Source organism: Varroa destructor, unplaced genomic scaffold (assembly GCF_002443255.2).
Source record: "Varroa destructor unplaced genomic scaffold, Vdes_3.0 BEIS01000004.1, whole genome shotgun sequence".
NCBI classification, from domain to species: domain Eukaryota; kingdom Metazoa; phylum Arthropoda; class Arachnida; order Mesostigmata; family Varroidae; genus Varroa; species Varroa destructor.
The window spans coordinates 28,608,941-28,633,120 of NW_019211457.1; the positions used below are offsets into that span (position 1 = coordinate 28,608,941).

Consider the following 24,180-nt stretch of genomic DNA (forward strand, 5'->3'; position numbering starts at 1 on the left):
TTGAGGTGAAAATCTTCTCGCACATGGCTACATCGCTTCAACAGATAATTTCGGTTATTATAGAGTTTTTAACAGAACGACTTTTTCTACGTCTACGACTTTTTGCTATATGTTAATAAGTGAATTATAGAACTTCTACCTACTTCAATTCAAACCGTGTTTCAAAGCAGTGGATCATTTATGACCACTGTTGCTCTGTCATTAGTCCGAACTTCTTCGATGTTCGGTTATTTTACGTATTTTATTTGTCTAGGAAATTATTTATATATTTTGTTTTATTATCCAGTTATTTATATTTTCGCCAGCAACATAATACTTCAAATAACTGAGGTGTCCTTCCATGTCTATGCTCATTTAAACTATCTCGACGATGTCTCATTGGAGGCTTCGAAATATATACGTAGCGGTTACAACAGCAAAGGTCTGAAGGTTGAATTCGAGAAGCGAACGTCTTAAACGTTTAATCCATAAACTGGAACAACTGTACACACACATTTATTTTTCTCGCCGACTCAGTTCGGTTTTAATTTACATTTCTTTTCTAAACGATTGTGTTCCTGTTAGGTCAAGTTAGATTTGACCTTTTTCTTGTGATGGCTTCGTGTGATTAGTTTTATGAATATGTGATCTAAAATTAAAAAAGCATATATATATATATCTATATATGTATATAGTCTGTTCTAAAACCAAGACACTCGAGTTACAAAGCATGTTCCTCTCTGTCGTACAAAAAATAGAAATGATTAGTGTACTTTTACTTGTGGTTGCGTTACTGTCACTTTTTATTTATGTTGAAATCAGGTTCAAAACTTTTACCAGCCTTGATCGCGATTTCGACAACTGCACTGCATTGCTTAAAGATCTCCTTAGTCAACGCCACCTGTACAGTTATCTGCGCTATGGCCACAATTTAATTCGACGTTGGCCGAACAGCCGAGTCGTCCGCTGATCGCTGGTGTCCGCCAAAAAGCTGCCCGACGATAATGCTGAGCTAACACCCCCAGCCAAAATTCGGCCGTAAATCCTCGGTACTCGCACTCAACGCTTATTGCTCTATGCGGCTCCAGCGATCCAGAACCCCACCAGCGATAGCGGCGGTGACGATAAAATCGACAACAACAACAATAATAACAACATCAACATCAAGCAAAACCACCAGTAAGCGCAATACACCAGACCATCCCGCGACTTCCCAGTCCGGTTTGCGCGGGTAGCTCTGGTCGACTCCCATTGGCTAACTGAACGCCACGGTCCTCCATATTTAGCCCATCTGGGTTGGCCGGTTCACAGGTAGCACAAGCTCTATGAATGGCCTATACATAAACAACGCAGACTAACGCTGGTACTAACTTCCGTTCCTAAAATCACTGGATTACTATCGAGTCACATCTGTAACATTTTTCAACACAGCAACGAGAGAAAATCAGAGTACTAGAAATGTCTACGAAGCGCTTAACTTGCGTTATAAAGCGTTGATATATTTATGCAATAATAATGACAAACTTTATTATAGCCATTTTTTTGGTACTTGCAAAAGTATACGTATGCTATGTAGTCGTCAAATATCTCTAATGAGAGTAGATCAAACTCGCAAATATAGAAACAGAAAGATATTGTACATGCTTTTTACTGTCATTTTGGCCTAAATTGTAGGTGATATATCGTGTGGGCGGACTTTATATATACTCTATAAATAGAAATATTATATATATTATATAAGTAGACTCGTTCAAAGCTCAGCTCAGATAATTTCAAGAAAAAGTGAACTTGATAGAAAAACCTATAGAAAAAGTATGTTTTTTATTGTGGGATATAATAACTTTTCTTTAACACAAATTGTGTCATGCTGTGGGCTAAACCTTAAAAAGTGATCTGTGATCTTGTTAACCAAAGATTTGGTCTGTTTCGGTTAAAAGATAGTGTGAAACTCTATTTCGTTTGTAACGATTCCGGGCTTTATTAGCAGAAATATTGATGCAACTAGAACTAAGAATCTACAACAGATTTCGCCGTTTCGAAGTAATTCTACCTAGTTTGTGACTCGGCTATTTTTATGGCGCGTTTCGAATGGTGCCATATAGAACTAACCAATCACTATTCAATTACATTAATTTACAGTTTTAAACAGCCTTTAATGTTTGAAAGAGACTTCCATAATGAAATAGAGCATATATAGGTTACTTGATTTTCTATAAACATTCAGACGATTCAAACGATTTTCTCAGCGTCGACGCGTAATCGTAATGGGATACATCCTCCCAGCTATTGTATAGCTCAGAATTAGTGATGAATCAGTTGCGACCTGTTTGTTGATATGGAATCTCTTTTTGACAGTGCGAGATTTACAGTCACTCATACTCAAATCGTTTATCTTTTCCGCGAACAAATGATCACTTATTTTTCTTATTGAGCTTTATTATGCAAATGTTTAGAAATCTTGTTTAAAAAGTAATAATCGTTATTTACAAAAAAAGAACTTGATCAAACTATAATCCAGTATTTAAGCAGAGTGGCATGTAAACCTTGATCTGTCAATTCATGCAAGTGCCTTCAAAAGAAGTTTGAGGTGTAAGTAGAAAGTTGCACACAAAAAAACCGCATTGAGAAATAAATTGTTTAATAAATCGTCAGATATAACGCGATCTGTAAATAGCAATAAACTGCTCGATAGGTTTTTTTAGGGTACGAAATGTTTTATCTGTAGTGAAGAATAGCAGGCATCAATTATTGTTCTCTTGAGGCTGTGGATTAGAACAACCGCTTATCTACAATTTCTTTAATAATTATGATGTAAGTCAATTTATGGTAATAGTATTGGAAAGAGCACTGTAGCTTCGAATCTTTGAAATAAAGGTCGGTGTAAGGTTAATATGCACGCTGCTTATCTACTAAACTTATAACAATTTGTTGTCATCAAATTTCCGTAAATAAAATATAGTAGCTAACGAATGGAGGGAAAGTTCGATTCATATTGATTTGATAAAATATCTTGCATAACTTTTAAAAATATTCAATCGAACGTGTTACAAAAAAGTCCAAAACTATTTTAGTGAATGTTACATTAAGTAATTAATTCAGTCAATATATTACTTCAGCAATGAGCTCATGAGTCAATGAGATATTTAATTTCGTAGGATAATGGAAATATTTACCATAGTTCTATGCTGAAGGCACAGAATCGTTCTTTGAGGTATTGCGGAAAATGTTCTAACACAAACCTTTAGTATAAAATGGCTTTTTTACTTGATGAAAAAAAAATGTTTAAACAGCACTGCACATAGAAACACTGATGAAAGACACGGAAGGTGTCGCTTTCATTCTGACTGGAATTCAGCTGGCGCTCTTCAGTAAACCGCTTTCTTTATCCTAAATATTATGGACACGATACGGCGCCGTAGAGAGGGCTACGGCCGCTGACCAACTATCGCCGCTTTTCCCAGAAAAGCAAAAGAAACGACGCCAGCAGCTACGCTCGAGAATACAGTTACCGGCCACGATTGAGCGCTCGCATTGGCCCAACTGCCTAGGACATCAACTGCAAAACAGCCGTCTAACAAATTCAACTAGGGTGAGCCTGAACTGAGGACAAATTTGAGCGATGCAATGTTCCCGCAAGTGGCCCGGCCAAAGAGCTCCACTACCAAATGATTAAGGCCGCTTGTGCAAACCGTGGCCAGGACATCGAGCAGAGGGCCGCTAGCGCAAGGAGCCGTCTCAGATTTCGTGTCCCGTACCAATGATCTCCAGACGAGAGATGAGAGGACGCAATAGAAATCTTAAAGCAGCGACCCTTTGCTGTGCAACTTTGACGTATAACTCTCATGCAGACAGTTTTCGCCAGTGACATCCATTCTGTAGAAATGTATTCATTTATCTATTCAGCCACTAATAAGTTCTTTGAGCGAAAATTACATTAATAAACAAGTTTAATAAACTAACTTTTTGCTGTTTTGCAATCGACAACAAGTTCAAATTTGTCGTTTTTATTTCATGTCTTCAGACGACTTGAAAGCATACTTACACTTGAATACTTCCTTATTTCCAAACGGCTACGAACTGTAGTTACTGTAGTTATGTTATGTTCACATTGTAAACTAAACAGTTACTCAATTTCTACAGCAAATGTTCAATGTGGTTATCCCAAGACGATACCCATTAATGCAGAGGTCAGAAAAGCGCTTTACTTCGTTCGCTACCCTAGCAGACACACCTTCCATGAACGCTGAATCTCGCCGTCTATTTCAATTTCTTATTTAGGGTTATATTATTATATATTTTGAAACACTGAACGTGACAGTTACCGCAAAACTCGGCACGCTAGAATAGGTTAGTTACGCCCAGTCTACGCAAATAATAGGGAGCAGGCTTGAAAGCAACGAGCTAACGGGTCAATGAATCTTCAACGAACCTTGCATAGGTGAAACTCATTTATCACGGACCGAAGATTAGTTCTGGCCTAAATACTGTAAAATGCACCTCGTATACATTTTACTTTTAATATATAAGTGTATACAATTGCACTGCCAAAACGTTTAAAATAGCTGGAAATATGAGTGGAATAGTTTTCCCAAAGCTAACTACCATGGCAGTCCTAGTCTGAATGTTGAATCCAATCGGCTTTCTCTACGCGGCAATACCGGCGAGGTTGATATATGAAATTCGCATGTTTCTATTTAAAATACTGGTACAATTCTATACTAAATCATTAAGCCTTATTCTTAGGCAGGCTATCAATACAAAAAACTGCAAATAAACTGCAATTATTCAGATTTTTAACGTCGCGTGTCAATGCTATTCACGGCATACTATTGGGTTTTTCGGCCGCTCGACTGCCTTGTGTTGTCGTCTACCTGGCAAAAAACAAACTCCTAGAATTTATTTTCTTGGACACCTACATATGTGTTTTCTATATCAATCGAATCACTAACTGACATAGAGTGTATTGGTGGAAAAAATGCGTCGATTTATTTAATTTTTTATATTAAAATTTAATTATTTCTTACACCATACAGAATGCTACCATGGCTGTCCGGGCCGGATGTCGGGTGTCGTTAGGTCTAGAAATAAGCGATTTTTTGTGTGAAATTGCTGGCGGATCTTCTTCGGATCTTTATCACAGGATAGCTGAATAACTGGCCTACAAAACTATGCCATAAATTCACTAACTTACCATGTCATAACTTTCATATATGTCAATAAACGACAATTTGCTTTCGGAGAAAACCGCTTTCTCGGTGAGTTTTCGCTTGTAGAATGCCAACCGTTTGTGGTAGCGAAATGTCTGTTTCACGTGCGCAAACTACAAGTCTTGCCCTATCGAATCAGCGTTTGATATGGTCAAATTGTCAATTGCGTCAATCAGAATTTTGGCTTAAAAGAGACCCACAAGCACAAACCAAGAGGAGCAAGTGCCGCTGTTGAGTGGCTGCTTCTCGTCATGGCGGGTCGCAGCACGCCGCGGTGCCTCGTGCGGAGCCATCCCGGGCTAGGTATCTGCCAGCCCGCCATTCGTCGCGCAGAGCTTGTCTCGTACAGATCACATAACACTTAAGCTTCTCGTTTCGCGATTTTACTTTAACCTGTTGAACATGTCTGAGGACGCTGCTGCTCCCGCACCGGCTGTGGCCACTCCTGAAAAGAAAGCTGCACCCAAAAAAGTAAAGAAACCAGCAGGTGAAAGAAAACCCAAGGGCGAAAAGAAGCCAGCTGCCCATCCCAAATACAACGAGATGATCCAAAAAGCTATCCTTGCTCTGAAGGAACGCTCTGGCTCCTCCCGCCAGGCCATTCAGAAGTACATCATCGCAAACTTCAACGTTGGTAAGGACGAGAAATCGATCTCGACGCGCCTCCGCCTGGCCCTCAAGCGTGGCGTTGCCTCTGGTGCTCTGAAGCAGGTCAAGGGAACTGGCGCCTCCGGCTCTTTTCGCGTTACTGAGAAGGCTAAGGCTGCTGAAAAGAAAGCCAAAAAGCCGGCTAAAAAGCCTGCAGTAAAGAAGGCCGCTGGGGAGAAAAAAGTCAAGACTCCCAAGAAAGCTGGGGTTAAGAAGCCCGCTGCCAAAAAGGCCACCGGCGAGAAGAAGGTCAAGACTCCCAAGAAGGCCGGTGCCCCCAAGCCCAAGAAGGCCACCACTCCCAAAAAGCCTAAGGCCACCACCCCCAAAAAGCCCAAGGCCGCTGCTAAGCCCAAGGCCGCCGCCAAGCCCAAGGCCAAGAAACCCGCGGCCGCGAAGAAGGCAGCTGCGCCCAAGAAAGCCTAAAATTTCTTAACACCAGATGGAATCCGACTATAAGACAGAAGCGATCGAAGAGCATCACTCGAATGATCTCACGACACAATAAGCGTCCATTTCACCTGTCAGCTTTCATCTTCATCCTCATACGATCATCAATCTTCATCGATCAACCCATCACCGCATCCAATCATGTGACTTTTGTAAAGTAAAAATGACAACATGTTGCTCATCTATGCCAGGTTAGATGAAAAAAAGTGACGACGACATCTAGGTCATTAGCATACTTTAACATTTTCGCATAACTTCATCCTTCGTGAGGCGTCTCTCTTAATGTATACATTTCATTCATCGTTGAAAAGTAATGTAGTCATTGTAAATAACATAGTAATGTATATAACGAAAAAAATCATCACACATAACGAAAAATGTATGTGCCACTAGCAGGTTTGATAATAAAAAGGTGAAAAATCATCAAACAAAAACATACAACGGTGTTCTTCTCTTAACGTTCATTCCGTTAGATACTGAGCTAGAGTTCGGCTATCATGTTAAAGTTTACTGCTGTTTGAGATAGTACAGTTTCAGCAGTATCGCTGTGACATCGCACGTTTAAGCTACCGGGCGTGGAGTTACTGTTATGGTATACTGATTCGCGGCATGGATGGACGTCTGTTAAGTTTTGGCGCCAAAAGTAGCTAGAGTGGTTTCTGAATGCGTCACTCCGACGCGCCAATACGAATCAATGCTTTCGGTGATGAGTACATTTTGGCGGAAAGCCATTACCGACACTTGTATCGATTTATTGTCCTAGTAGTTATGTCAAACATGCACTTAAATCGATGCATGTTTAGCTCTATTGTTGTAGTCGTACTGATGACTATAAGCTGATCTTTTAGCGAACTGAAAAGTTATTAGATTGCGAAATTATATTTATAATTACCGAGATTTAACGCAAATTAAATAATTAATAATAGCTAAGGAAGATGACTGATCATAGCTATAGTCAAAGATTAGACGAGATCCATCCACCGTTACTTTAATCAAACTTAATTGTATACTAGTGTTGTGCTCTACTTTCCTCATTATAGCTCTGATAATTTTTACCAATATTTTCTTAAACAAGTCGATCTTAAACAAGAGTCTTTAAAATTTCTAATCTAAAATGATAAGATCAAAAGCTAGTTGTCTGCAAACAAAGTTTATTCAACACATTTGGGCATTAATATTACAAGGACCATGGAATTAACGGATACGCTATTTACGTTATAAACATACGTAAGTCAGGTTTCTAGGTAATACAATACTTCTTGTGTTGCATAAATTCCGTTATTGTTGTTCCACGTTGAAAATGTTCGAGCCTATAAGAACACAGCTTATCAGGATAAGCGTCACCCAGCTAGGCCTTCGTATACTAATCTCCCTTTGCTTACAGCGTTGTTGTTCCGCATCTTTGTCCGCGTATCTGTGACTACGTCGCGCTTGGTCATCTATTAGCTTCATCTTCGCGCACTTGTTTGAGTGCCTTCGTGTGCGTGTACGTACAGTCAATAACCGGGTCTCTCCTCACCGACGGGCGCTACCAGTAGCATTGTCGATTCGCAAACCGTTTTTCTTGTCGTCGTCACCATAGCAGCGATGGTAATATAATTATGACAGCGGTTGGAGATTCGGTGTTGTTTCTGTGGCAGTTTGCCCCGTCTTAATCTACCCTGCCCTGCCCAGTCAGCCGCAGCAGGCCAGGTTGCAGCCCTTCTGTTCGCTGGCTGGTTCTAGTAGGAACGGTAAGCGTCAACTATATTCGGAACATGCGTTCGCTCCCTGTGGGTCCCACCTACGAGAGCTCCTTTCAACAACGTGCCTACAAATGCACAGACAACGAACATCACTTCGCGGATATCGCCGGCGCCACGACATTGCTACACATGTGCCCCTCCTGTGACTTCACAACAACCATCACGAAGGTTCCACCCGTTGAGGAAGCAGTAAGCAGACTAACTTAGGGCTTGTCGAACAGCTACTGAATGAGCTGCACACAGTAATGATGAGTACTTCTTGCGAGAGCCCTGTTCGCTCGCGCTCTAACGGCACTCGAACGCGCAGGCGCCTATGGGCGCATACGCGGCACAAACCGTCGTTGAGTTCAGCTTTACAATTGTACTGCTGCAAAGGCGACTATTCATATTGAAGACTACGACTATAATTATAACTGCGGGTGTTGGTGTGTTGTTGAACGTGAGTTCGGGCGGGAACCTTTGCGCATTAATATCTCACGCAGAAAGGTTAGCGTAGGCAAGAGAGTCGTCGGCACGGTCCATAAGACCAGAAGATTCAAATGGTAGGTATGGTAAGTTGTTGCGTGAGTACCTGTTGTCCTGCAGACGACTAGAGTCTGCTCGCGCTGTCGCAACAATTGACAATAGTGGTGACTACAGCAATGGTGAAGAATGAAGAGTCCGTCTGCAACCAGCAAACCGCTCAGCGCGCTCAGTTGGACGGCTTTAGAGCAGCTGCCCATAAAGCAGTATAGAACTCACCAATCGTAAAACTGACAGCATCACCATCAGAGTTGATTTCGCATAAAGCAGTAAGTCGTTTGGACTATAATCGATATTACTCGTGCTGCCAGTTCATAACCACCACTCCATTGGGGTAAAGCAATCTACTGTGAGAGAGAGATAATTATCGTTCACCTATTAAAACAGAAAATTTCCGTCAAACTTTACTCGTTCATCCGTAAACGACATTCTGGTAATTCGTTTTTTAACCCCTACGCCACAATAGAGATATTCGGTGTCCGTTATATTTACGCCAATTTCTAAGCAATGTGTTTCGGTTTCATCCGCATACACACGGCAAAGTAGGATAAGAAAAAGGAGCTGTACTGGATTATGATTTCATTTATATTGTACCACCTTTTAGGTAGACGAGGCCGTTTTGCCATCTGTTCTAGAGATGTAGATCCTCCGAGTAGGAACCGAACGCAATTGCCATCGTTGAGAGGAACGCCAACAGCAAATATAGACAAACCTACCATTTGGCAACAGAGCTAACTGAAAGCTCTCCGAGCTTGACTGACGTAGCAATAGCTCAGTTTTGATTCCGCTTAGTAAACTATGACTTGGTTGGCAAGGTTGTTGTTTTCGATTGTGGGTTCCTTTCATCGATCGGACACGCGGAAGAGACCTATCTAGCAGATTTATAGTGTTTTGGACAAAATCTTTTTGCTTTAACCATACCGCTTTTTCGTCGATTTCGTTTCTCATCGGTTTTTATAGTCTTCGTCGAACGTTAACGCGCTTAGCGTTTCCATTGATCCTACTGCTGTTGGTAGCAAACTGTGGCCTTGATAACCTCGTTTTCCCTTTTGACTTCCCCTCTCTAGTTCTCTTTCCCTCCTTCTGAGCTGCGTGGCTTTATTCAGACCTAGCCTCATGCTGAGAGTCCCAGCGATGCGAACCCAGTAAACCGAATCAACAGTCACTCAATTCAAGTTTCGAGCTTGGCGGCTGTTTAGCGAGCGCGAAGCCCTCGACCCAGTCCGATCGAACTCATCTTAGCTTAGGCCCAGATAGCCTGAGTCCGCTAAGGTCCGGCTGTTGCTGGATGTCTAGGCAGGCTCTTGTAGCCACGAAGACGCGAGGTAATTGAACCATTAGCCTCGCTTTGGGGTAGAAAAAGATGGTGAAGGGATGTACTTAGAGTCTTCTTGGTCGTCCGAGCAACACGTGCCCTGGGCTTCTCGGGCCCGTTTACTTACAACTTTGGCTAGCAGCTAACTCAGGGTTGATTTTCCAGAAAATAAGCCAGTAAGTAGCAGTAAGCGCCTAGCAGGTAGTAGGAGCGCCAGCAGTAGCTTGGTGCGTGTCGATTGCGAGGAGGAGGTCATAGTCGGTGTGCGATGGCGGCGCCAGCGGCGGCAGCGCCAACACTAACGTTTGTGAGCGCGGGAATGCGCGAGCGAGCTGCCAATAGTTGCACTTTTACCAGCGACCACAACGGCTATTTCCACCATTAGGGAAGGCCCGTAGCAGCAATTCGCAGTTTGCAGTTCTGCTGATCGCTCGGTCGCTCGTTCGTTCAGACGACTACCGTTGGGTCGGAGCGGGACCCGCCCAAGTTGCTTTGTGCGATCGTGGCAAGTTTTTCGCTGTATGTTGGTCCTGATATAACACAACAGAAGGCCGCAGTGTTGCTGAGTACAATTATCGACTTGACAAGAAAAAGCCCTGGTCTAGCTCAACCAAGGCTAGGTCAGACCGAGCCAGAGTTCTACGATGGTCCTGTGCGTGTCCTGCAGCTGGTAATTGAGCTGTGTGCGGATGTATATCTTCGAGTTAGCCTCACGATACTTTTTTTACCCCCAAAAATACTTGCACTAACTGCAGTAGGGGCGTCAATGGCGGCGGAATCAGCGGTAATGAGCCGCAGAGGGCATAGCTTTAGCGGAAAGGGTGGTCTCGTGATTGTCACAGAGTTGCACGGACTGGGTCGATTTCTTCTTTGTGAGTGACAAATAGCTTAGCGTTGCAGAGAAGTGCTCGACTTCGTATCGATTGGGAGAAGGCGACAAGATATTATTTGAGGGCAAAATGAAAAAATTGATGAACAAAATAACAACGGACAAATCAATGCTGAGACCATTAAAACTGACAGTTTGATAGATAGAATGAGCAAAAACAAATCATGAAGTCCAACAACAAGTCAAGCAAGAAGGGTATTGTACGGAGTATAACTCGAGACGTCTGTATATGACTTGTTCCTGTAGTCAGGAATCTTTAAAGCGGGCGTGATCGGTGATCGTGTAATCATAGTGAAGGATTTGTCGATCTCTAGAAGCAACTTTCCATCTAGCCAACAAGATGAGGAAAACCATACGCCGAAACTGGACAGTGACGTCTAACCAAAGCGCACGATTTGCTAGAAAAGACCATTCACTAACCCTTAACTTGGATACCTGCCCTGCTCGATTACTGAATTAATGCACTGTAAGTTACTTCAAGACGTCAAGTTATTTCTAGTTGTAAATTTATCAAACGTTTTCCGCACGATTTCGCTATGTGGCTATAACTTATGCATTCTAACATTCCAGATATTGTATTACAGATAGTTTCTCGGATATCAACACTAGAATCTGAACTTTCTTGTTACAATATCAGCATTACCCCACGCACTTCTTATTATCTAGGGAAAGGATTACCATCACTGTCATCACCTCAACGAAGTAAGCCAAAAAAAGAACGGTTAAAGAAAAAAAAAAGACACAAAGAGATAACTCATCCATTTCTCTACATTTCTGCCTCTTCTGGATCACCTATTATATCCGTGCTGTGCAGTCCAGGTGTCGCGACCAATGACCCCATCGCTACGGCTTGTACAATATTGCTACAATCAGTAATTCCACTCAGCGTTCTCCACTCGTTTTCAGCTGATGCCCGTTTTCCACCCTCATTCTACTGCGACTCGCATCGTCCCCCTCACCAACCAGCATCTCCATCATTTTCATGATCGCTCGTGGTCGTCCAGCTGTCTCCCTTTCTTTGCAATGTTCGTAACGCAGTTGTTTCCAGCGTATGCCGCTAGGGAGCAGCACAAGTGACGTTTCGACCGTCGTCATCGCCGGCGTCATTCTCGATAACAACTACAATCATTATTCTGCCTGTTCTGCCATTCGTCCACTTGTCTGTCCAACAGCAATAGCAACGGCGTCCGACCCATCTCTACCGTAATCCTAGTGTCATCGTGTTCGCGTTGTGTTCTTCGAGTTCAGCCGCAAAAAAACACTCTCTTAGCTTATCTTCCCTTCTTACTTGCTTTGCTCTCCTTTTCTTAATTTTCTTTTACCAGCGTCAATGCTGGCAGCAGTAACAGAATTAACCCTTTCGCGCCAGAGTCGCCTGATTAGTAGAGCAGCGTTAGCTTCACTGCACATTACGTCTATTGCTTGATGCTGTACCAATGGAGTTGACGTCGGCAGCGCGACCCCGTCGCTGGCGTAACCAGCTTTGACCGCTTCTGCTGCCGCTACTTTTCCGTCGGTACCGGCTCCCCTGTCGTCAACGTATGGCTCTACGCCGGTGTCATCTACGTCGGGCGCGGCGCTGGCCGCACTCCGGTTGTTCCCGTTGAACTGAGCAGCTGATGGTAGCTGCCGCGCCGGCAACGATGCTGTTGCCGCGATAGGCGCTTGTGGCGCTCTTTCTCTGACGGCAACTAGTACTAGTTCGAGTGCTGTTACTATTGCTGTGGCCAACTGCCATTGTGTCTGTGGCTTGTGTCGAGCTCGCTTCGTTAAGGTTTCACCGGGCATCGACGATAATTCAGCAATAGATTTGCAGTGGTGTGCCGTAGAGTCAGGGGCGGGCGGTGTCGCTTTTCAAGCTGACAGCGACTTAGCTTTTGGTGAATCGCGCATCCGGAATAGAATTCCTCCTGTAATAGTAGTTGCAATACTTCGGATTGCGCTTTGCTACCGCCACAGAGAGGTACTTGTTGCGCAAACTGAAGACCAGTTGATCGGTACTTAGCTGCTAGGCGGTGCGACAGGAACACAAGCCTGCCGTGCGGTACAGCTGCTTTTGTCACTGTAGAAGGATGTGCGTTAGATTGGTACGCAACGTAACTTCGGTGTAATTCAGTGTGTCAGTAGCTTAGTATCGTTCATGTTCTAGTCCAACCGAATGCCGGTTAGAAGCTGGCGTAGCGCTAGGGAGTTATAGCTGTATTAGTTATCGTGGTCGTAACCTTTCGAGACGAACCGCGCCCTCTGGCCGAACTGTAACCGTAACGCGGCCGGCCACCATTTTCGTTCCTTCTCTCTTGAGCGGCGGGCGCGGCACCAGCGCCGCCACTATTCGCTGTCTGGCTCCGGCCTCTGATCTTGTCTGTTCTCTTTGATACAGTGTTCACTGGATAATGATGGCTAGATAGACCACTCGGACTCTCCGAGCGACTGATTGCTCCTCCAGCAAACTCAGTTGCCATCTTTACCTGACCATCTCCGCACTGCGATATGTGTATTCAATATCGTACCACTTTTTGGGGCATGACCCGCCTGCGGCCGGTTCGTGTGCTATCTGTATGCACAGTATTGTGAGGTAGGTAGCCAAGCCACCGAAAGGCTGAGAAAGAATCGAGTCAGCGCATTTATTAGTGAGTATATCTTTCTTTATCAAGCATCTGTTTGCATTGAAGAGCAGAGCATGATAGCAGACACAGCAACCACCCAAATATCGCGTAATAACGTAGCCCTGTAGCCCTCATCTCCACCGTCGTATTAACGTCGAACGAAAGAAGCTCGCTGGTGCGGCGGTAGCTAAATAGCAAGGAAGCAAATAGAAAATAACGGGGTACAGTCAATCGACGGAGCTCCAGTAACTAAAATTGTTGTACAATATGACATGTCTTGCATAAAAGCTCGGCGGTCTAGTTATTAGACGAACTGAGTCAGTGAGTGACTGTGAGTTCGCCAGTGCCAGCGTAGTTGTCCAATCGAAGGCGAGTTAGACCCAGTTCATCGGTGATCATGGCAGAGGATAGATACCGTGAGGCAGGTTCGGTGAACGAAGCGTAGCGGGAGTCGCAACACAGGGCGATGAAACTGTTGTGAGTCTGACTGCGATAAACGAAGCAACGATGGCACTCGGTCGCTCAGTTACTACCGACAAGTGAACTCGTTGACGAGCAAGAAAATAGAAGACCTAAACGGTGTTTGGCCCACTCAGCGCGCTCCCGGAGGCAGCTGGTATGCTCCCGTTGTAGATACACGTACAAACTCACAGAATAATAAGAGATAATATAGCATTTAGTAGCGAGTCCTAGACGAGGCTGGTAGTCTGCGCTCTCCGAGTGCAGCTACTGTGTTATGTCGCGCAGCAGCAGCAGCAGCTGCCATTGCTGGTCACTGCCGATTATGCTGCTGACGTTCGAGTCAAAAAGACGCGAAAATCGTCAACTGTATATTCGTTTCTTTATTATTATGATTATTATATTAATTATAATATTGCTATTACTGTTGTAGCGAGGGTTATTGTTCATGCGGCCCACCCCAAGAATGTGGAGAAAGGTGTCAATTAGTCTGTATTCCATGTTGCGCTCTCTTTCTGTATTGTCACTGCTGTTTTTGTTCTTGTTGCTGTTGTCGCCGTCGTTTTTCATGTGGTATTGTCGCATGCTGTCGTGTCTCGTTATCTTCGTGCTGTTTCTTCACGGCTTAATTGTACCCCGACGGATGCTGACTTCATCGTGGCAACGTACAGTCCTGTTTTCCGTACCTGGTCAGACTGGGCAAATATCGAGCGAGCAGTGTCACACAACCGGCGTGGCAGTGTTCGGCAATAGTAGTATTGGTGTCGTTAGCAATAAGTCCGAAGTACTGAGAGTATTTCGAGAGGCTATCGAGCATCCGCCCAGTCAAAAGGCTGGCAGACACAGGAAGAATTATTGGCTGGTAGGCGATATGAACAGAAGTCTTTTTCTTCGGTAAAGTGAACAACAAAGCAATTGATAACGCGGCAGCAGCCATTTGCGTAATACGCCGAAATATCATCAACATGGCGAAGTACGAGCTTGACGGATGCTGCTCCAGTAAGCATGGTAAGCGCAGTCACGTAGTGCGGCTTCTTTACACATTCAGCCACAGATACACCTAGAAGGAACCGTGTGTACCGATTGTGTTCAGCCATCGATATGATATTTTCGAACCTACGTATCTATGCTGCAGCATCGACAACATATTGTCTTATTTTTAGTTTGTCCAGTATTTTATGTTTACCTACTTAATATAGTCGACAATACACTCGCCTCGTTGTTGAAGTCATCTACAAGTTATCTATGTCACACAAACATTTTTATTACTCAAATGATTGCAGACACTCTATATATCATATGTTGTTGTATTGTTATATAGTGACATTGTAGCTTGTTCCAAGCATCGTTACGCTATTATAAAGTGTTGGTAAACTAGTCTCGCTAACAGCGACAGCGACTTTTATCATAGTCACTATTTCATATGAAAAACAGTTTCTTTGCATTCGTCTTTTTCTTTAATCGTTCTCTACTATAACGTACTCAGCGCGCTTGAGTCGTTTCGTTTGTTCGGCATTATAGCGGTAATAATAATAATGGAAAGAGTAACAGCGACTGTACAAGTTAACCGTGACAGGAATAAGAGCTGCAGCTGGCATCTCGTCGCGGTCGTGATTGTTTCATCTTCTCCCTGGCGCATGCATTAGACTGTTTGCTTGTAGCCGTTCGTTTGTGTGCAGTTTCGTGTAGTGACTACGATGGCGCGCCATCGGTTGCGTACAAGAAAAAGCATAAAGTGGTTTTCGGTTGATTTGTCGCATTTGACGTAACAGCGGCTGTACGTGTACATATGCAGATATATGTATGAGCCTGGCTTGTTGCCCTTGTGGTCTATGGTGATTTTGATTTAAAAGTTATTCGTTTGCATCGCTGTAGATCGCTACGGTAATACGGCTACTGGTGGTAGTGCGTTTGTATCGGATTCGATCATCAGCATGTTGTCTTCTTATATGTAGTCGGTACGACTATTGCTAATTCTGCTACGACGAAAAGGCCACGTGTCGTATAAGGTGTATAACTATTCTAAGTGTTTACTCTCGCTACAGTAGTTAATGCTTATTAACAAGAATAAATGTACATATTGTTTTCGAGCGTCCGCCAATTCTCCATCGGACTCACTCTTTCGGTGTGTCGCACTCTCGTCGAGTATGACACAGTTCGCGCGGCAGTGGACGTTAATCGCCTTGAAGGTGACGTTGATGTTGTGGCCATAGTTTGTTTTTCTGCTCTCTTTATCAGGTAAATGGCTCAAAAGTTTGGCGACGCCTCGTCTGGCGGCTCGTTTTTTGTCATTCGCATCTGTTTCGATCTGTTCTATAGCTGAGCCGCATTTTGTACGCAACGCTCTTCCGGTGGGCGTACTAAACAGTTAACGGAGGAAAGCATGCGCGCCTGTGTAAGGCGATCGAGCGACTGTACGCTAAAATGCAATTTACGCCCGTACAGTTGCTGCTGCTGCTGTTATTTCGCCTGCTGTCTGTTATTGATTTGCTGTTAATGTTTGCGTTTCTTCTGCCGGCCTCGTTGAAGCTTTTTCTAATGGTGGTAGCGTTGGACAAGACATTTTCTGGACGCTTGGTTCGTCGCTGACGTAAATGATATGGGTGTGCGTCTCGTTGATACTAGATCGATGTGGGCGCATGGCCGCACGCGAAAGGACTGAGCGCATACGGCGTTTTATATATTTACAATTACTGTGATTGCCAAATTTGTATGTTAAATCGTATAAAGCAATGCTTATGAGCCACTCCTTTTTACGCCCACAGCTAATACTGTAACTGCTGGTTCTTAATAAGTATGAATCGAAACCACAGCGTTGCCCACTTTAGCATGACGAGTTAACACGCCCAAAAATCAAGTAGCATTTTATATATATATATATATATAATGAGCGGCCAATGAGTGAAGAAATATAAAACTTGTCGTTTGTCAGGTAATCGTCATTAATCAATTTTTTATCACTCGAAATGAAAAACATGGTGGAAATTCAAAATCACTAAAATAATGTAATTTGTGGTTATATAAAATACGCTCTTAATTTACTAGCATACGAGCTGTTCCACAAGCAAACCATACACGAAATAAAGACTTACACATACAAAAATATTTATAATATTTCTCGAATTGGAATTACTGCATTTTCGATAATTTATTCAATTTCGTCATCGGCTATTGCTCTAGCTTTTTTCCATGTCTTCCGTTTTCCTGCTACTCAGATTGTTCTGCTGTCGCCACATCCATTTGTTGCCATTAGCGGTAGCTGTCTCGACGAACGTCGGGTTCTTTCCCTCGACTTACTAGCAGTTATGATCAACTGGCTGTTCGCAACCTCTGCTGCCCAAGCTGTCAGCCTTACTAGTCGATCACTCGGAAATGTTCACACCTGTGCTTCAGATTAGATTGCTCGATCAATCACCATCACCAACGGCGGAAACATAAGTAACAGGCAGCAAAAACGACGGCAATCATAATATGTATTTTATAAAATGATATGTAATGGCACTCACTCAGACATAAGCCTTATGCGACCGTTTTGTAGATTACACATTCAGGTGCTGAGTTTTGCCTGGTGCCACAGCATGGCGTCGTGGCGGTCACCAAGGTGTAGGCAGGCAGAACCCTGTCAGCTGTAGGTAGCGCATTGCGCACGACGCCCGCTGCTCGCCGGATATGCTCACTATACTCGAGCGATATTAGCCGTACTAATACGGCGCGTCGCGGCACTGCGTCCACGCCAAAAGTGTGACCCTGAGCCCAGAAGGAAGCAAAGAAATCATCCTCGTTCTACTTTTTGCCTATTGATCTGTCTGTAACTGATGTTATTCCTGATAATCGTCGTGATGACAAGGTTCTGCCTTTCGCTGTGTATTCGCTTTTTGGTTGGATTAATTAGTAGTTATAGCAACGGTAATAATAGAAATTACGGCCTTATATACAAAACGGGTGCCGGATAGAGGGGCTGGAATTAACCGACAATAATTCTGTAATTTGTAATAGTAAAGTTTATGCATTTCGGTTGACGGCTCATATCACTAGACGAAATTTGTTTGTTGATGACGCTGAACTCTCTGGTAGATCATGAGCCTCTTTGAATTATTGCGGGCGTGCGTGGGTGAGCAAGTCAGTTCAGTTCTTCAATATACAGCATAACAGATAGTTTGTTTGCTATATCTGATTAAGTGTAATGAATCGTTTATGCGGTCCATAGCAGCACGATCTGAATCGTTTGGTCACTTCATTAACTACGGTAGCATAAACAATGTCTAAGGTAACGCTCACAGAGACAGTGCTTCTGTGGGAACTTTTTACAGCCTCAACAGATAACTAAAATAACCTTTGGTCACTAACAATCGCTAATCCATTTATCGTTTAATTGGATAGGTAGATGAGTGTTTGAAAGCTGCTCCAAAACGACTACCAGGGTAGCGTAAAGATTCATATAGATTCGTTTAGACACAGCCTTGGTTAGTTGTGATCAAAATCCACAGTGACTGATTATACGAGCCTCGGAAATTATGGCTTACAATATTACTATGTCGTTGTAAAGTGCTGGTTTTACGCTTTGAGCATAGCTCACACTTCAGGGCATTAGGTGATCTTTGGCCAGATAGCTCTTGACGATATATGCATTGTTTCTAAGATAATGCGCAGATCCACTTCCTGGTATGGCCCAAACATGACGTACGTTGTATGTCGTGTCGCTGTTCCGAAGTAAGCAAAAGAAAACGGAAAGAAATCGACCTAAACATGAAGACACCAAATATGTCCTTTTGTACGAATAGACGCTTCGTAGAAGCCGAATGCGTTTGTCTGACGCTTGGAATGCATGACCGCCATCAAAAAGCTGTGGCAGGGCGGCACGTTGAAATGGCGGCGTCCTCATTTTCTCTACAATTTACGACTGTTTACCCGAAGAATCTTTGTGTCTTTTCCTAGCACTCAGTGGCGTTTCGCAGCGTCTGCTTGACTATAACAGTGACGATATAGCATTTCGCAAATTATAGTTGTACACGTCACGTCAATATGTTTGAATTGTGGAAAACACCGCAGAGTTACTTTTGGTCGGCAGATACAGCTGAGCTGTTCTACAGAAAATACCGTAATATAGAGAGGAATGGTGGGACGCAGGGGCTGTTAGCAGCTGATTTCATTTTGATTAATTCTTCATTTGCCATTCATCGGTAAAGCTTTACAATATATCTCGTAAGACTGTTTACAAAGCCTAGTGATTTCTCGGCGACTTTGTCAATTGAGGAGTTTGTTAATATGGGGAAAGCCATAGGGGAACATATTTGACTAGTTTCGATGTGTGATATTCATCAAATTGTATTGGTTGTCGAACAAGCATACCTTATGTTAATTGACAACATATATATATATATATATATATATATGTTATGTTTTATAACTATATGTATTATACATACGAGTATATTTTACACCGTTACATATCTGTGAACATTTCTTCATCAATCGCGTAATCTTTCGCAGTAAATGCTAATGTTTCACATCCACAAAATAATACGACTAACATATGCAGTTTGCTATCTCTACCACCAGATAGGAGTCAAGATGAGGAGAAAATGGATGCAAACGAAAATTTGGTTAGTGCTCCAATGACGCAGGCTGAAAGGTGAGATCTGGCACTTCCTATAGGTAATTGTTAATTATTTGCGTATGTAGTAATTGATTTAATCGTTTTTATAGCCTCTGCTGCTGCTCATAAGATCAACAATTGCTATATATTACAACCACTAATTAGGAAACTACTATTGCTCCTCTGAGTTAAAAGTCAAGTACAATAACAAATTTAGTAATCCTCTAATGCAAAACAAACGTAGGATTGAAGATCGGTGGTGACCTTTGCCGACTTCAATAACCAAAGCTAAATATATCCGCAGGTACGGTTTTCGGGCAAAAAAAATAGTCTATTTCAATACCTGTTGTAGAACTGCATTAGAAATTTTCAGAAGGTTTATATTTATTAAGCTAAGCCTAAAAAGTCAATCCAGCTTTACTAATGCTTCTAGCGCAAAGCGTAACCGAGTTAATTCATATAAATTAAATCAGTCTTGTCGATTTTAGCTAGAGAGAGCATAGGCTTTTTTACATGGAGACCCTTCAAACATACGGGCACCTTCCTTAAGCCAGTAGCGTCATTTTATTTTTTTAGAATTTACGCTGATTGGTTACGCTCTACCAACCCTCGGCAAAGAAGTTCCTTCCTTCCCTACCTCATGCAGCAACCTGACATAGCGTCAACATCAATATAGCTGTGAATTGTTTGCCGGGAAGATATCGTTGAAGAGCCTGTTGCTTCTTTTTCTCCATCTGTGCAAATCAATGTAATGTTGAGACCAAGCGTCGAAAATGTAATCGATGCGGACACACGAATCAATGCCGTATTTATGAGGTGATACGTACGAGGCGACAGGCAACCTTGAGACACAGTGGTACTATTCAGTATAAGGGCGGAAGCTGCAGAAAACCACAAGCAATGACACTTTTTCATGTGTTGGAACGCCGTAAGACACATGCTTTTTGCTTGGACTTGATATCAGCCACTGCTAATCGCTAGTTTTTTTGTGTCTCTTACCACCACTGTTAAAATCATTTTGATGTGTCTTTGTCTGCTTTGTCAAATCAGAAGGTTTGTGAGCGCTGCTGGTACCCGGGCATGTTTGATGTTGGCCAGTCAATTAAACTAGATCAAGTTTATGCTGAAAATTTATGGGTTTGTGGATGGAAGATTTATGGAAGTAATGGCTCACGGAATATTTTTTTAATCTTGAACATTTAGGATTGCTTGGAATGAGTTTGTGTAAAAGAAATGTAATTTGCGTGATGCGATTCTGAGCTACAGACATATTTATTAAAGTAATTTGTGCAAGTCTCAAATTATGAGAAATAAAAAATAATACAAAAAGAATGATGATTTCTTTTTTTTATTAACAAGAATTATATTTATTAATTTTTTTCTACATCGTTTTTAGGCCACTCAATCAGAATTTGTTTACATTGGAACCTTACCCGCTGACGTACCCTAAAATGGGTCGTTGCATTATCGTTAATCAGAAATTCTTTGCGCCGTCAACAAATCTGGACACGAGACATGGTACCGACGAAGACGTACGCAGTCTAGCATGGTCGTTCACTAGGCTGCATTTCCAAGTAAGCTGTTTTGAGGCAATAGGTAGATATGATTTTTTCTTCAGTTAGTAGCAAGGTATAGAAAATGTTATTTGCATCACTGTATTTTTTGAAAACTATTTAGCCCATTTTGAAACTTAATAACTACGTACATACTTCGATAATATAGTTTGCCTTTATTATTCACAAAATCTCAGAAGACGGAAACGGATACGCGCTAAACGCGACTTGGCAAGGCCCATATTTTTCTTCTATAAAATGAAGCTAAGTTTATCTAACATACCCATTCAATGCCAAATATTGAAGTGCGCTGTACTAGGACCTGTTTTCAGTTTACTGCATTTGTATACTTGGACTTGAAGATTGTATGTGCCAATTAATATCAATGAAAATTATAAACGAGATAATTTTATAATATTTTTTTCAAGATTTTCATCGTTTAATTTTGTTAGGGTACGCGATAACAATATAGCATAAATCAACTCATATATATATATAGACGGCAGCGCATGTAAATTCAGATTCTCAAGAGTCGCTTCTAGGACTAGCTAAACATAAGCAAAAATTTCAATGCAGTTTTTTTGCATGTACTAGAAGTGTAATTTTCGACAGTCACGATTATTCAATGTTGTGTTTAATATTATTTCCGCATCTGCAAATAACTTTTTAACCGCGCGTCAAAGGATATTGGTAGATAAAGCGGTACACGAAAAAAATCCTAGCAGAATTAAACTCTGAGTTTAGATTTGCGTCACGGATTTTTTTTTAGATTTTTTTAGAAAACTGGCATTAACATAGACCGTTGATTTTGGGTAAACATGCAAGTTTTTAATCTCAATGAGGGCTTCTTTCCCAAGCTGCGAAAGTTTACATCGCTTTCTCCAAGTAAGAAAGAACTGGCTTCTTTTCAGTGCCAAAAATAACGGATGAATGGACGTCCACTATTATAAACAGCTCGACAAAATTTGTGCTGATTTTGAATGCCCTATCCTATATATATACTAATCGTTTATTATCTAAATTGTTTGTTTTTCTTGCGCTGGAACTATCAGGTGGACGTCATCCATAACCGTACAGTAAATCAACTACGAACACTAATTTCCGACCTGAGTACTTTCGACCATACGCGTTATTCGAGCTTCGTGTTATGCGTCTTATCGCACGGTGATCGAGGATTCATCTACGGCCACGATGGCAAACTCCTCTTGAAAGAGGTTCTTGAGGCGTTTTCACCCGATCGTTGCCCGTCGCTCAAAGGAAAGCCGAAGCTTTTTATCATCCAGGCTTGCCGGGGACAGCAAGAAGATGAGGGAGTGGCCATTCAAGTCAAAAAAAAGGGAATCAAGGACCAACTGGATGCTACGGCCACACCTACTCTGCCTGAAGATTTTGTTCTAGCCTGCGCAGCGGCTGATGGCTATGTTTCATATCGAGATTCTAGTACAGGTGAGTAAAGATTCAAGTAACTTGAAACGTTTTAGTTCTCAACGGATGCTATCTTTCCAAAACAGCTACGTCAGTTTGTAGCTGCACGATTAAACTGGAATTGATTTACGATTTTTCTAGTGATGTTTCGGTCCGTAAAGTCTACTAAACTGGCCGGATATGGGTCCACCGATCTAAGGTTGTGTGCCAAGATTAGTACGTGTACGTCCGTTTCGTTATGTCCACCTGACAGTTGTTTCTACAAGGGTAGGCAGCCCACCGTTTGCTGGAGACAATTCTAGCTTTTACATAAGACATTTTGCTTCTATCGCGTCTAACCTATAAGTAATATACAACCCAATTCGTACAGTTTTTCTGCTACAAGATGCCTAGGCGCTTTTAAATCTCAACGAGTTAGAAAACAATGCAGATTCAATGAAAACAGTTGCCTTTCTTGGCTCTCGAGAATTGAAAAGGTGTGTAACTCATGGGGATTTCCAGACGTGGCAATGCAAAACAAAATCATTCGTGATTCATTCTGGTAGGATAAAGCCGTTCTCAATAAAACTATTAACTATCATTCTTGTCTAGGACTGGTGAACGACTGTCTGAGGCTAAGCATTCCCTGGCCTAACTCGATGCGCAAACAAAATATAGATCATACGGCTAATTTTACTATAGTGACAACGAATTTATGATAAGAAAAAGCATGGCTGCCGTGTAAAAGTTTTCATGCTGGCTAAATGTGATTTTCGCGCGCTGGTATAAAGCGTCAGTCTGCATTGTGTAAAAAACATGTATTTGCTATGATTGTAAAGATGCTAGATGTATTACATAAAATCGCTATGTTATTGTTGCTTGATGGCGGTCTGTTCGAATCGATGGGACGTCAGGTTTGTATGTTTGAATAAACTTAACATGAGATCGAACGTGCTGCATTGCTCAATAGTAATTAGAATAACTTCATATTATAAAAGTGAATGCAGTCTATTTATCAAATATCTCAAATGCCTTAGGCATGCTTAATGGGATCATAATACACGTAAAATAGTTACACTGTCTTTCAGATGCTTGAAGCAATTATCGAATAAAATCGACTGCAGATCAATTTACTAACGTGTTATAGTCGTCTTCTATGGCATTTCCTTGGGTCTATTTCAGGTACTCCCTTTATACAGAAACTCTGCCGTGTTCTCGACTCCTCCGACGTAGCATCTTCCCACATTCTTGAAATTCTCACCCGAGTAAGTCGTGCCCTATCGATCGAATTCGGCAACGACTCTCGTACAAAGCAATCTGCCACTGTAACATCTAACCTGAACAAACTGTTTTACCTCAAGCCTAGGCCGCAAACGAGTAGAATCACGTAACGGCAAAGCAGTCACATATACGATCGATACTGTAGCTATGACAGTGCGAATAGGCCTCTTGAGACTCGATCGTCTCGAAAAGGTTACGATGAAGAATCCCCATACTGTAAAACAAAAAAATCAGATACCTAAGCTTTAGTCGGTTGATTTTAACAGGAGGATTTAATTCATTTGGAGCGAATGTGTGCAGGTAGGAATAGCCACTTATGGAAAAGATATCGAAAGAAAGTTTGTGGTGTTACTTTTTTATTTTGCCTGTTTGTACGTTGAGCATCTATGCACGTTGACGTCAAAACGAGCACAATCGAGATTAACTAACTGATCAGTCAATCACTGCAAGAAGACGAGTTGTCAGACGCCCTGAGATGTCAGTTACTAGTCAACTCTATACATACATACATCAAAAAGTTATATAT

At 42.2% G+C, this 24,180-nt stretch overlaps 2 protein-coding genes and 1 long non-coding RNA gene across 11 annotated transcripts; 2 read left to right on the forward strand and 1 right to left on the reverse strand.

The window, feature by feature from the left end:
• Positions 1 to 5,500: 5,500 nt before the first annotated feature.
• On the forward strand, positions 5,501 to 6,725 carry LOC111249131 (putative histone H1.6). Its single transcript, XM_022802559.2, has one exon. The coding sequence runs from the start codon at positions 5,589 to 5,591 to the stop codon at positions 6,258 to 6,260; it is 672 nt and encodes a 223-aa protein (XP_022658294.1). The 5' UTR covers positions 5,501 to 5,588; the 3' UTR covers positions 6,261 to 6,725.
• A 690-nt stretch (positions 6,726 to 7,415) lies between these two features.
• Positions 7,416 to 10,061, reverse strand: LOC147756055 (uncharacterized). The gene is made up of 2 exons (XR_015326165.1): positions 9,473 to 10,061; positions 7,416 to 8,926 (listed from the first exon to the last, which is right to left on the reverse strand). It is a non-coding gene; the product is annotated as an uncharacterized LOC147756055 (long non-coding RNA).
• Positions 10,062 to 12,494: 2,433 nt separating this feature from the next.
• On the forward strand, positions 12,495 to 24,180 carry LOC111249074 (caspase-3-like). 9 transcript variants are annotated; one of them, XM_086986777.1, is made up of 10 exons: positions 12,824 to 12,842; positions 13,136 to 13,385; positions 13,650 to 13,977; positions 14,492 to 14,828; positions 19,380 to 19,452; positions 20,813 to 20,990; positions 22,022 to 22,415; positions 22,536 to 22,661; positions 22,986 to 23,287; positions 23,556 to 23,693. In XM_086986777.1, exons 4-9 carry the CDS (start codon positions 14,786 to 14,788, stop codon positions 23,090 to 23,092), a joined length of 921 nt encoding a protein of 306 aa, XP_086842903.1. In that variant the 5' UTR covers positions 12,824 to 12,842; positions 13,136 to 13,385; positions 13,650 to 13,977; positions 14,492 to 14,785; the 3' UTR covers positions 23,093 to 23,287; positions 23,556 to 23,693. The 9 variants fall into 9 exon arrangements, with proteins under 9 accessions (XP_086842910.1, XP_086842903.1, XP_086842907.1 ...); XM_086986781.1 differs by lacking the exon at positions 12,824 to 12,842 and having other exon boundaries at positions 12,873 to 13,385; positions 19,384 to 19,452; XM_086986778.1 differs by lacking the exons at positions 12,824 to 12,842; positions 13,650 to 13,977 and having other exon boundaries at positions 12,873 to 13,330.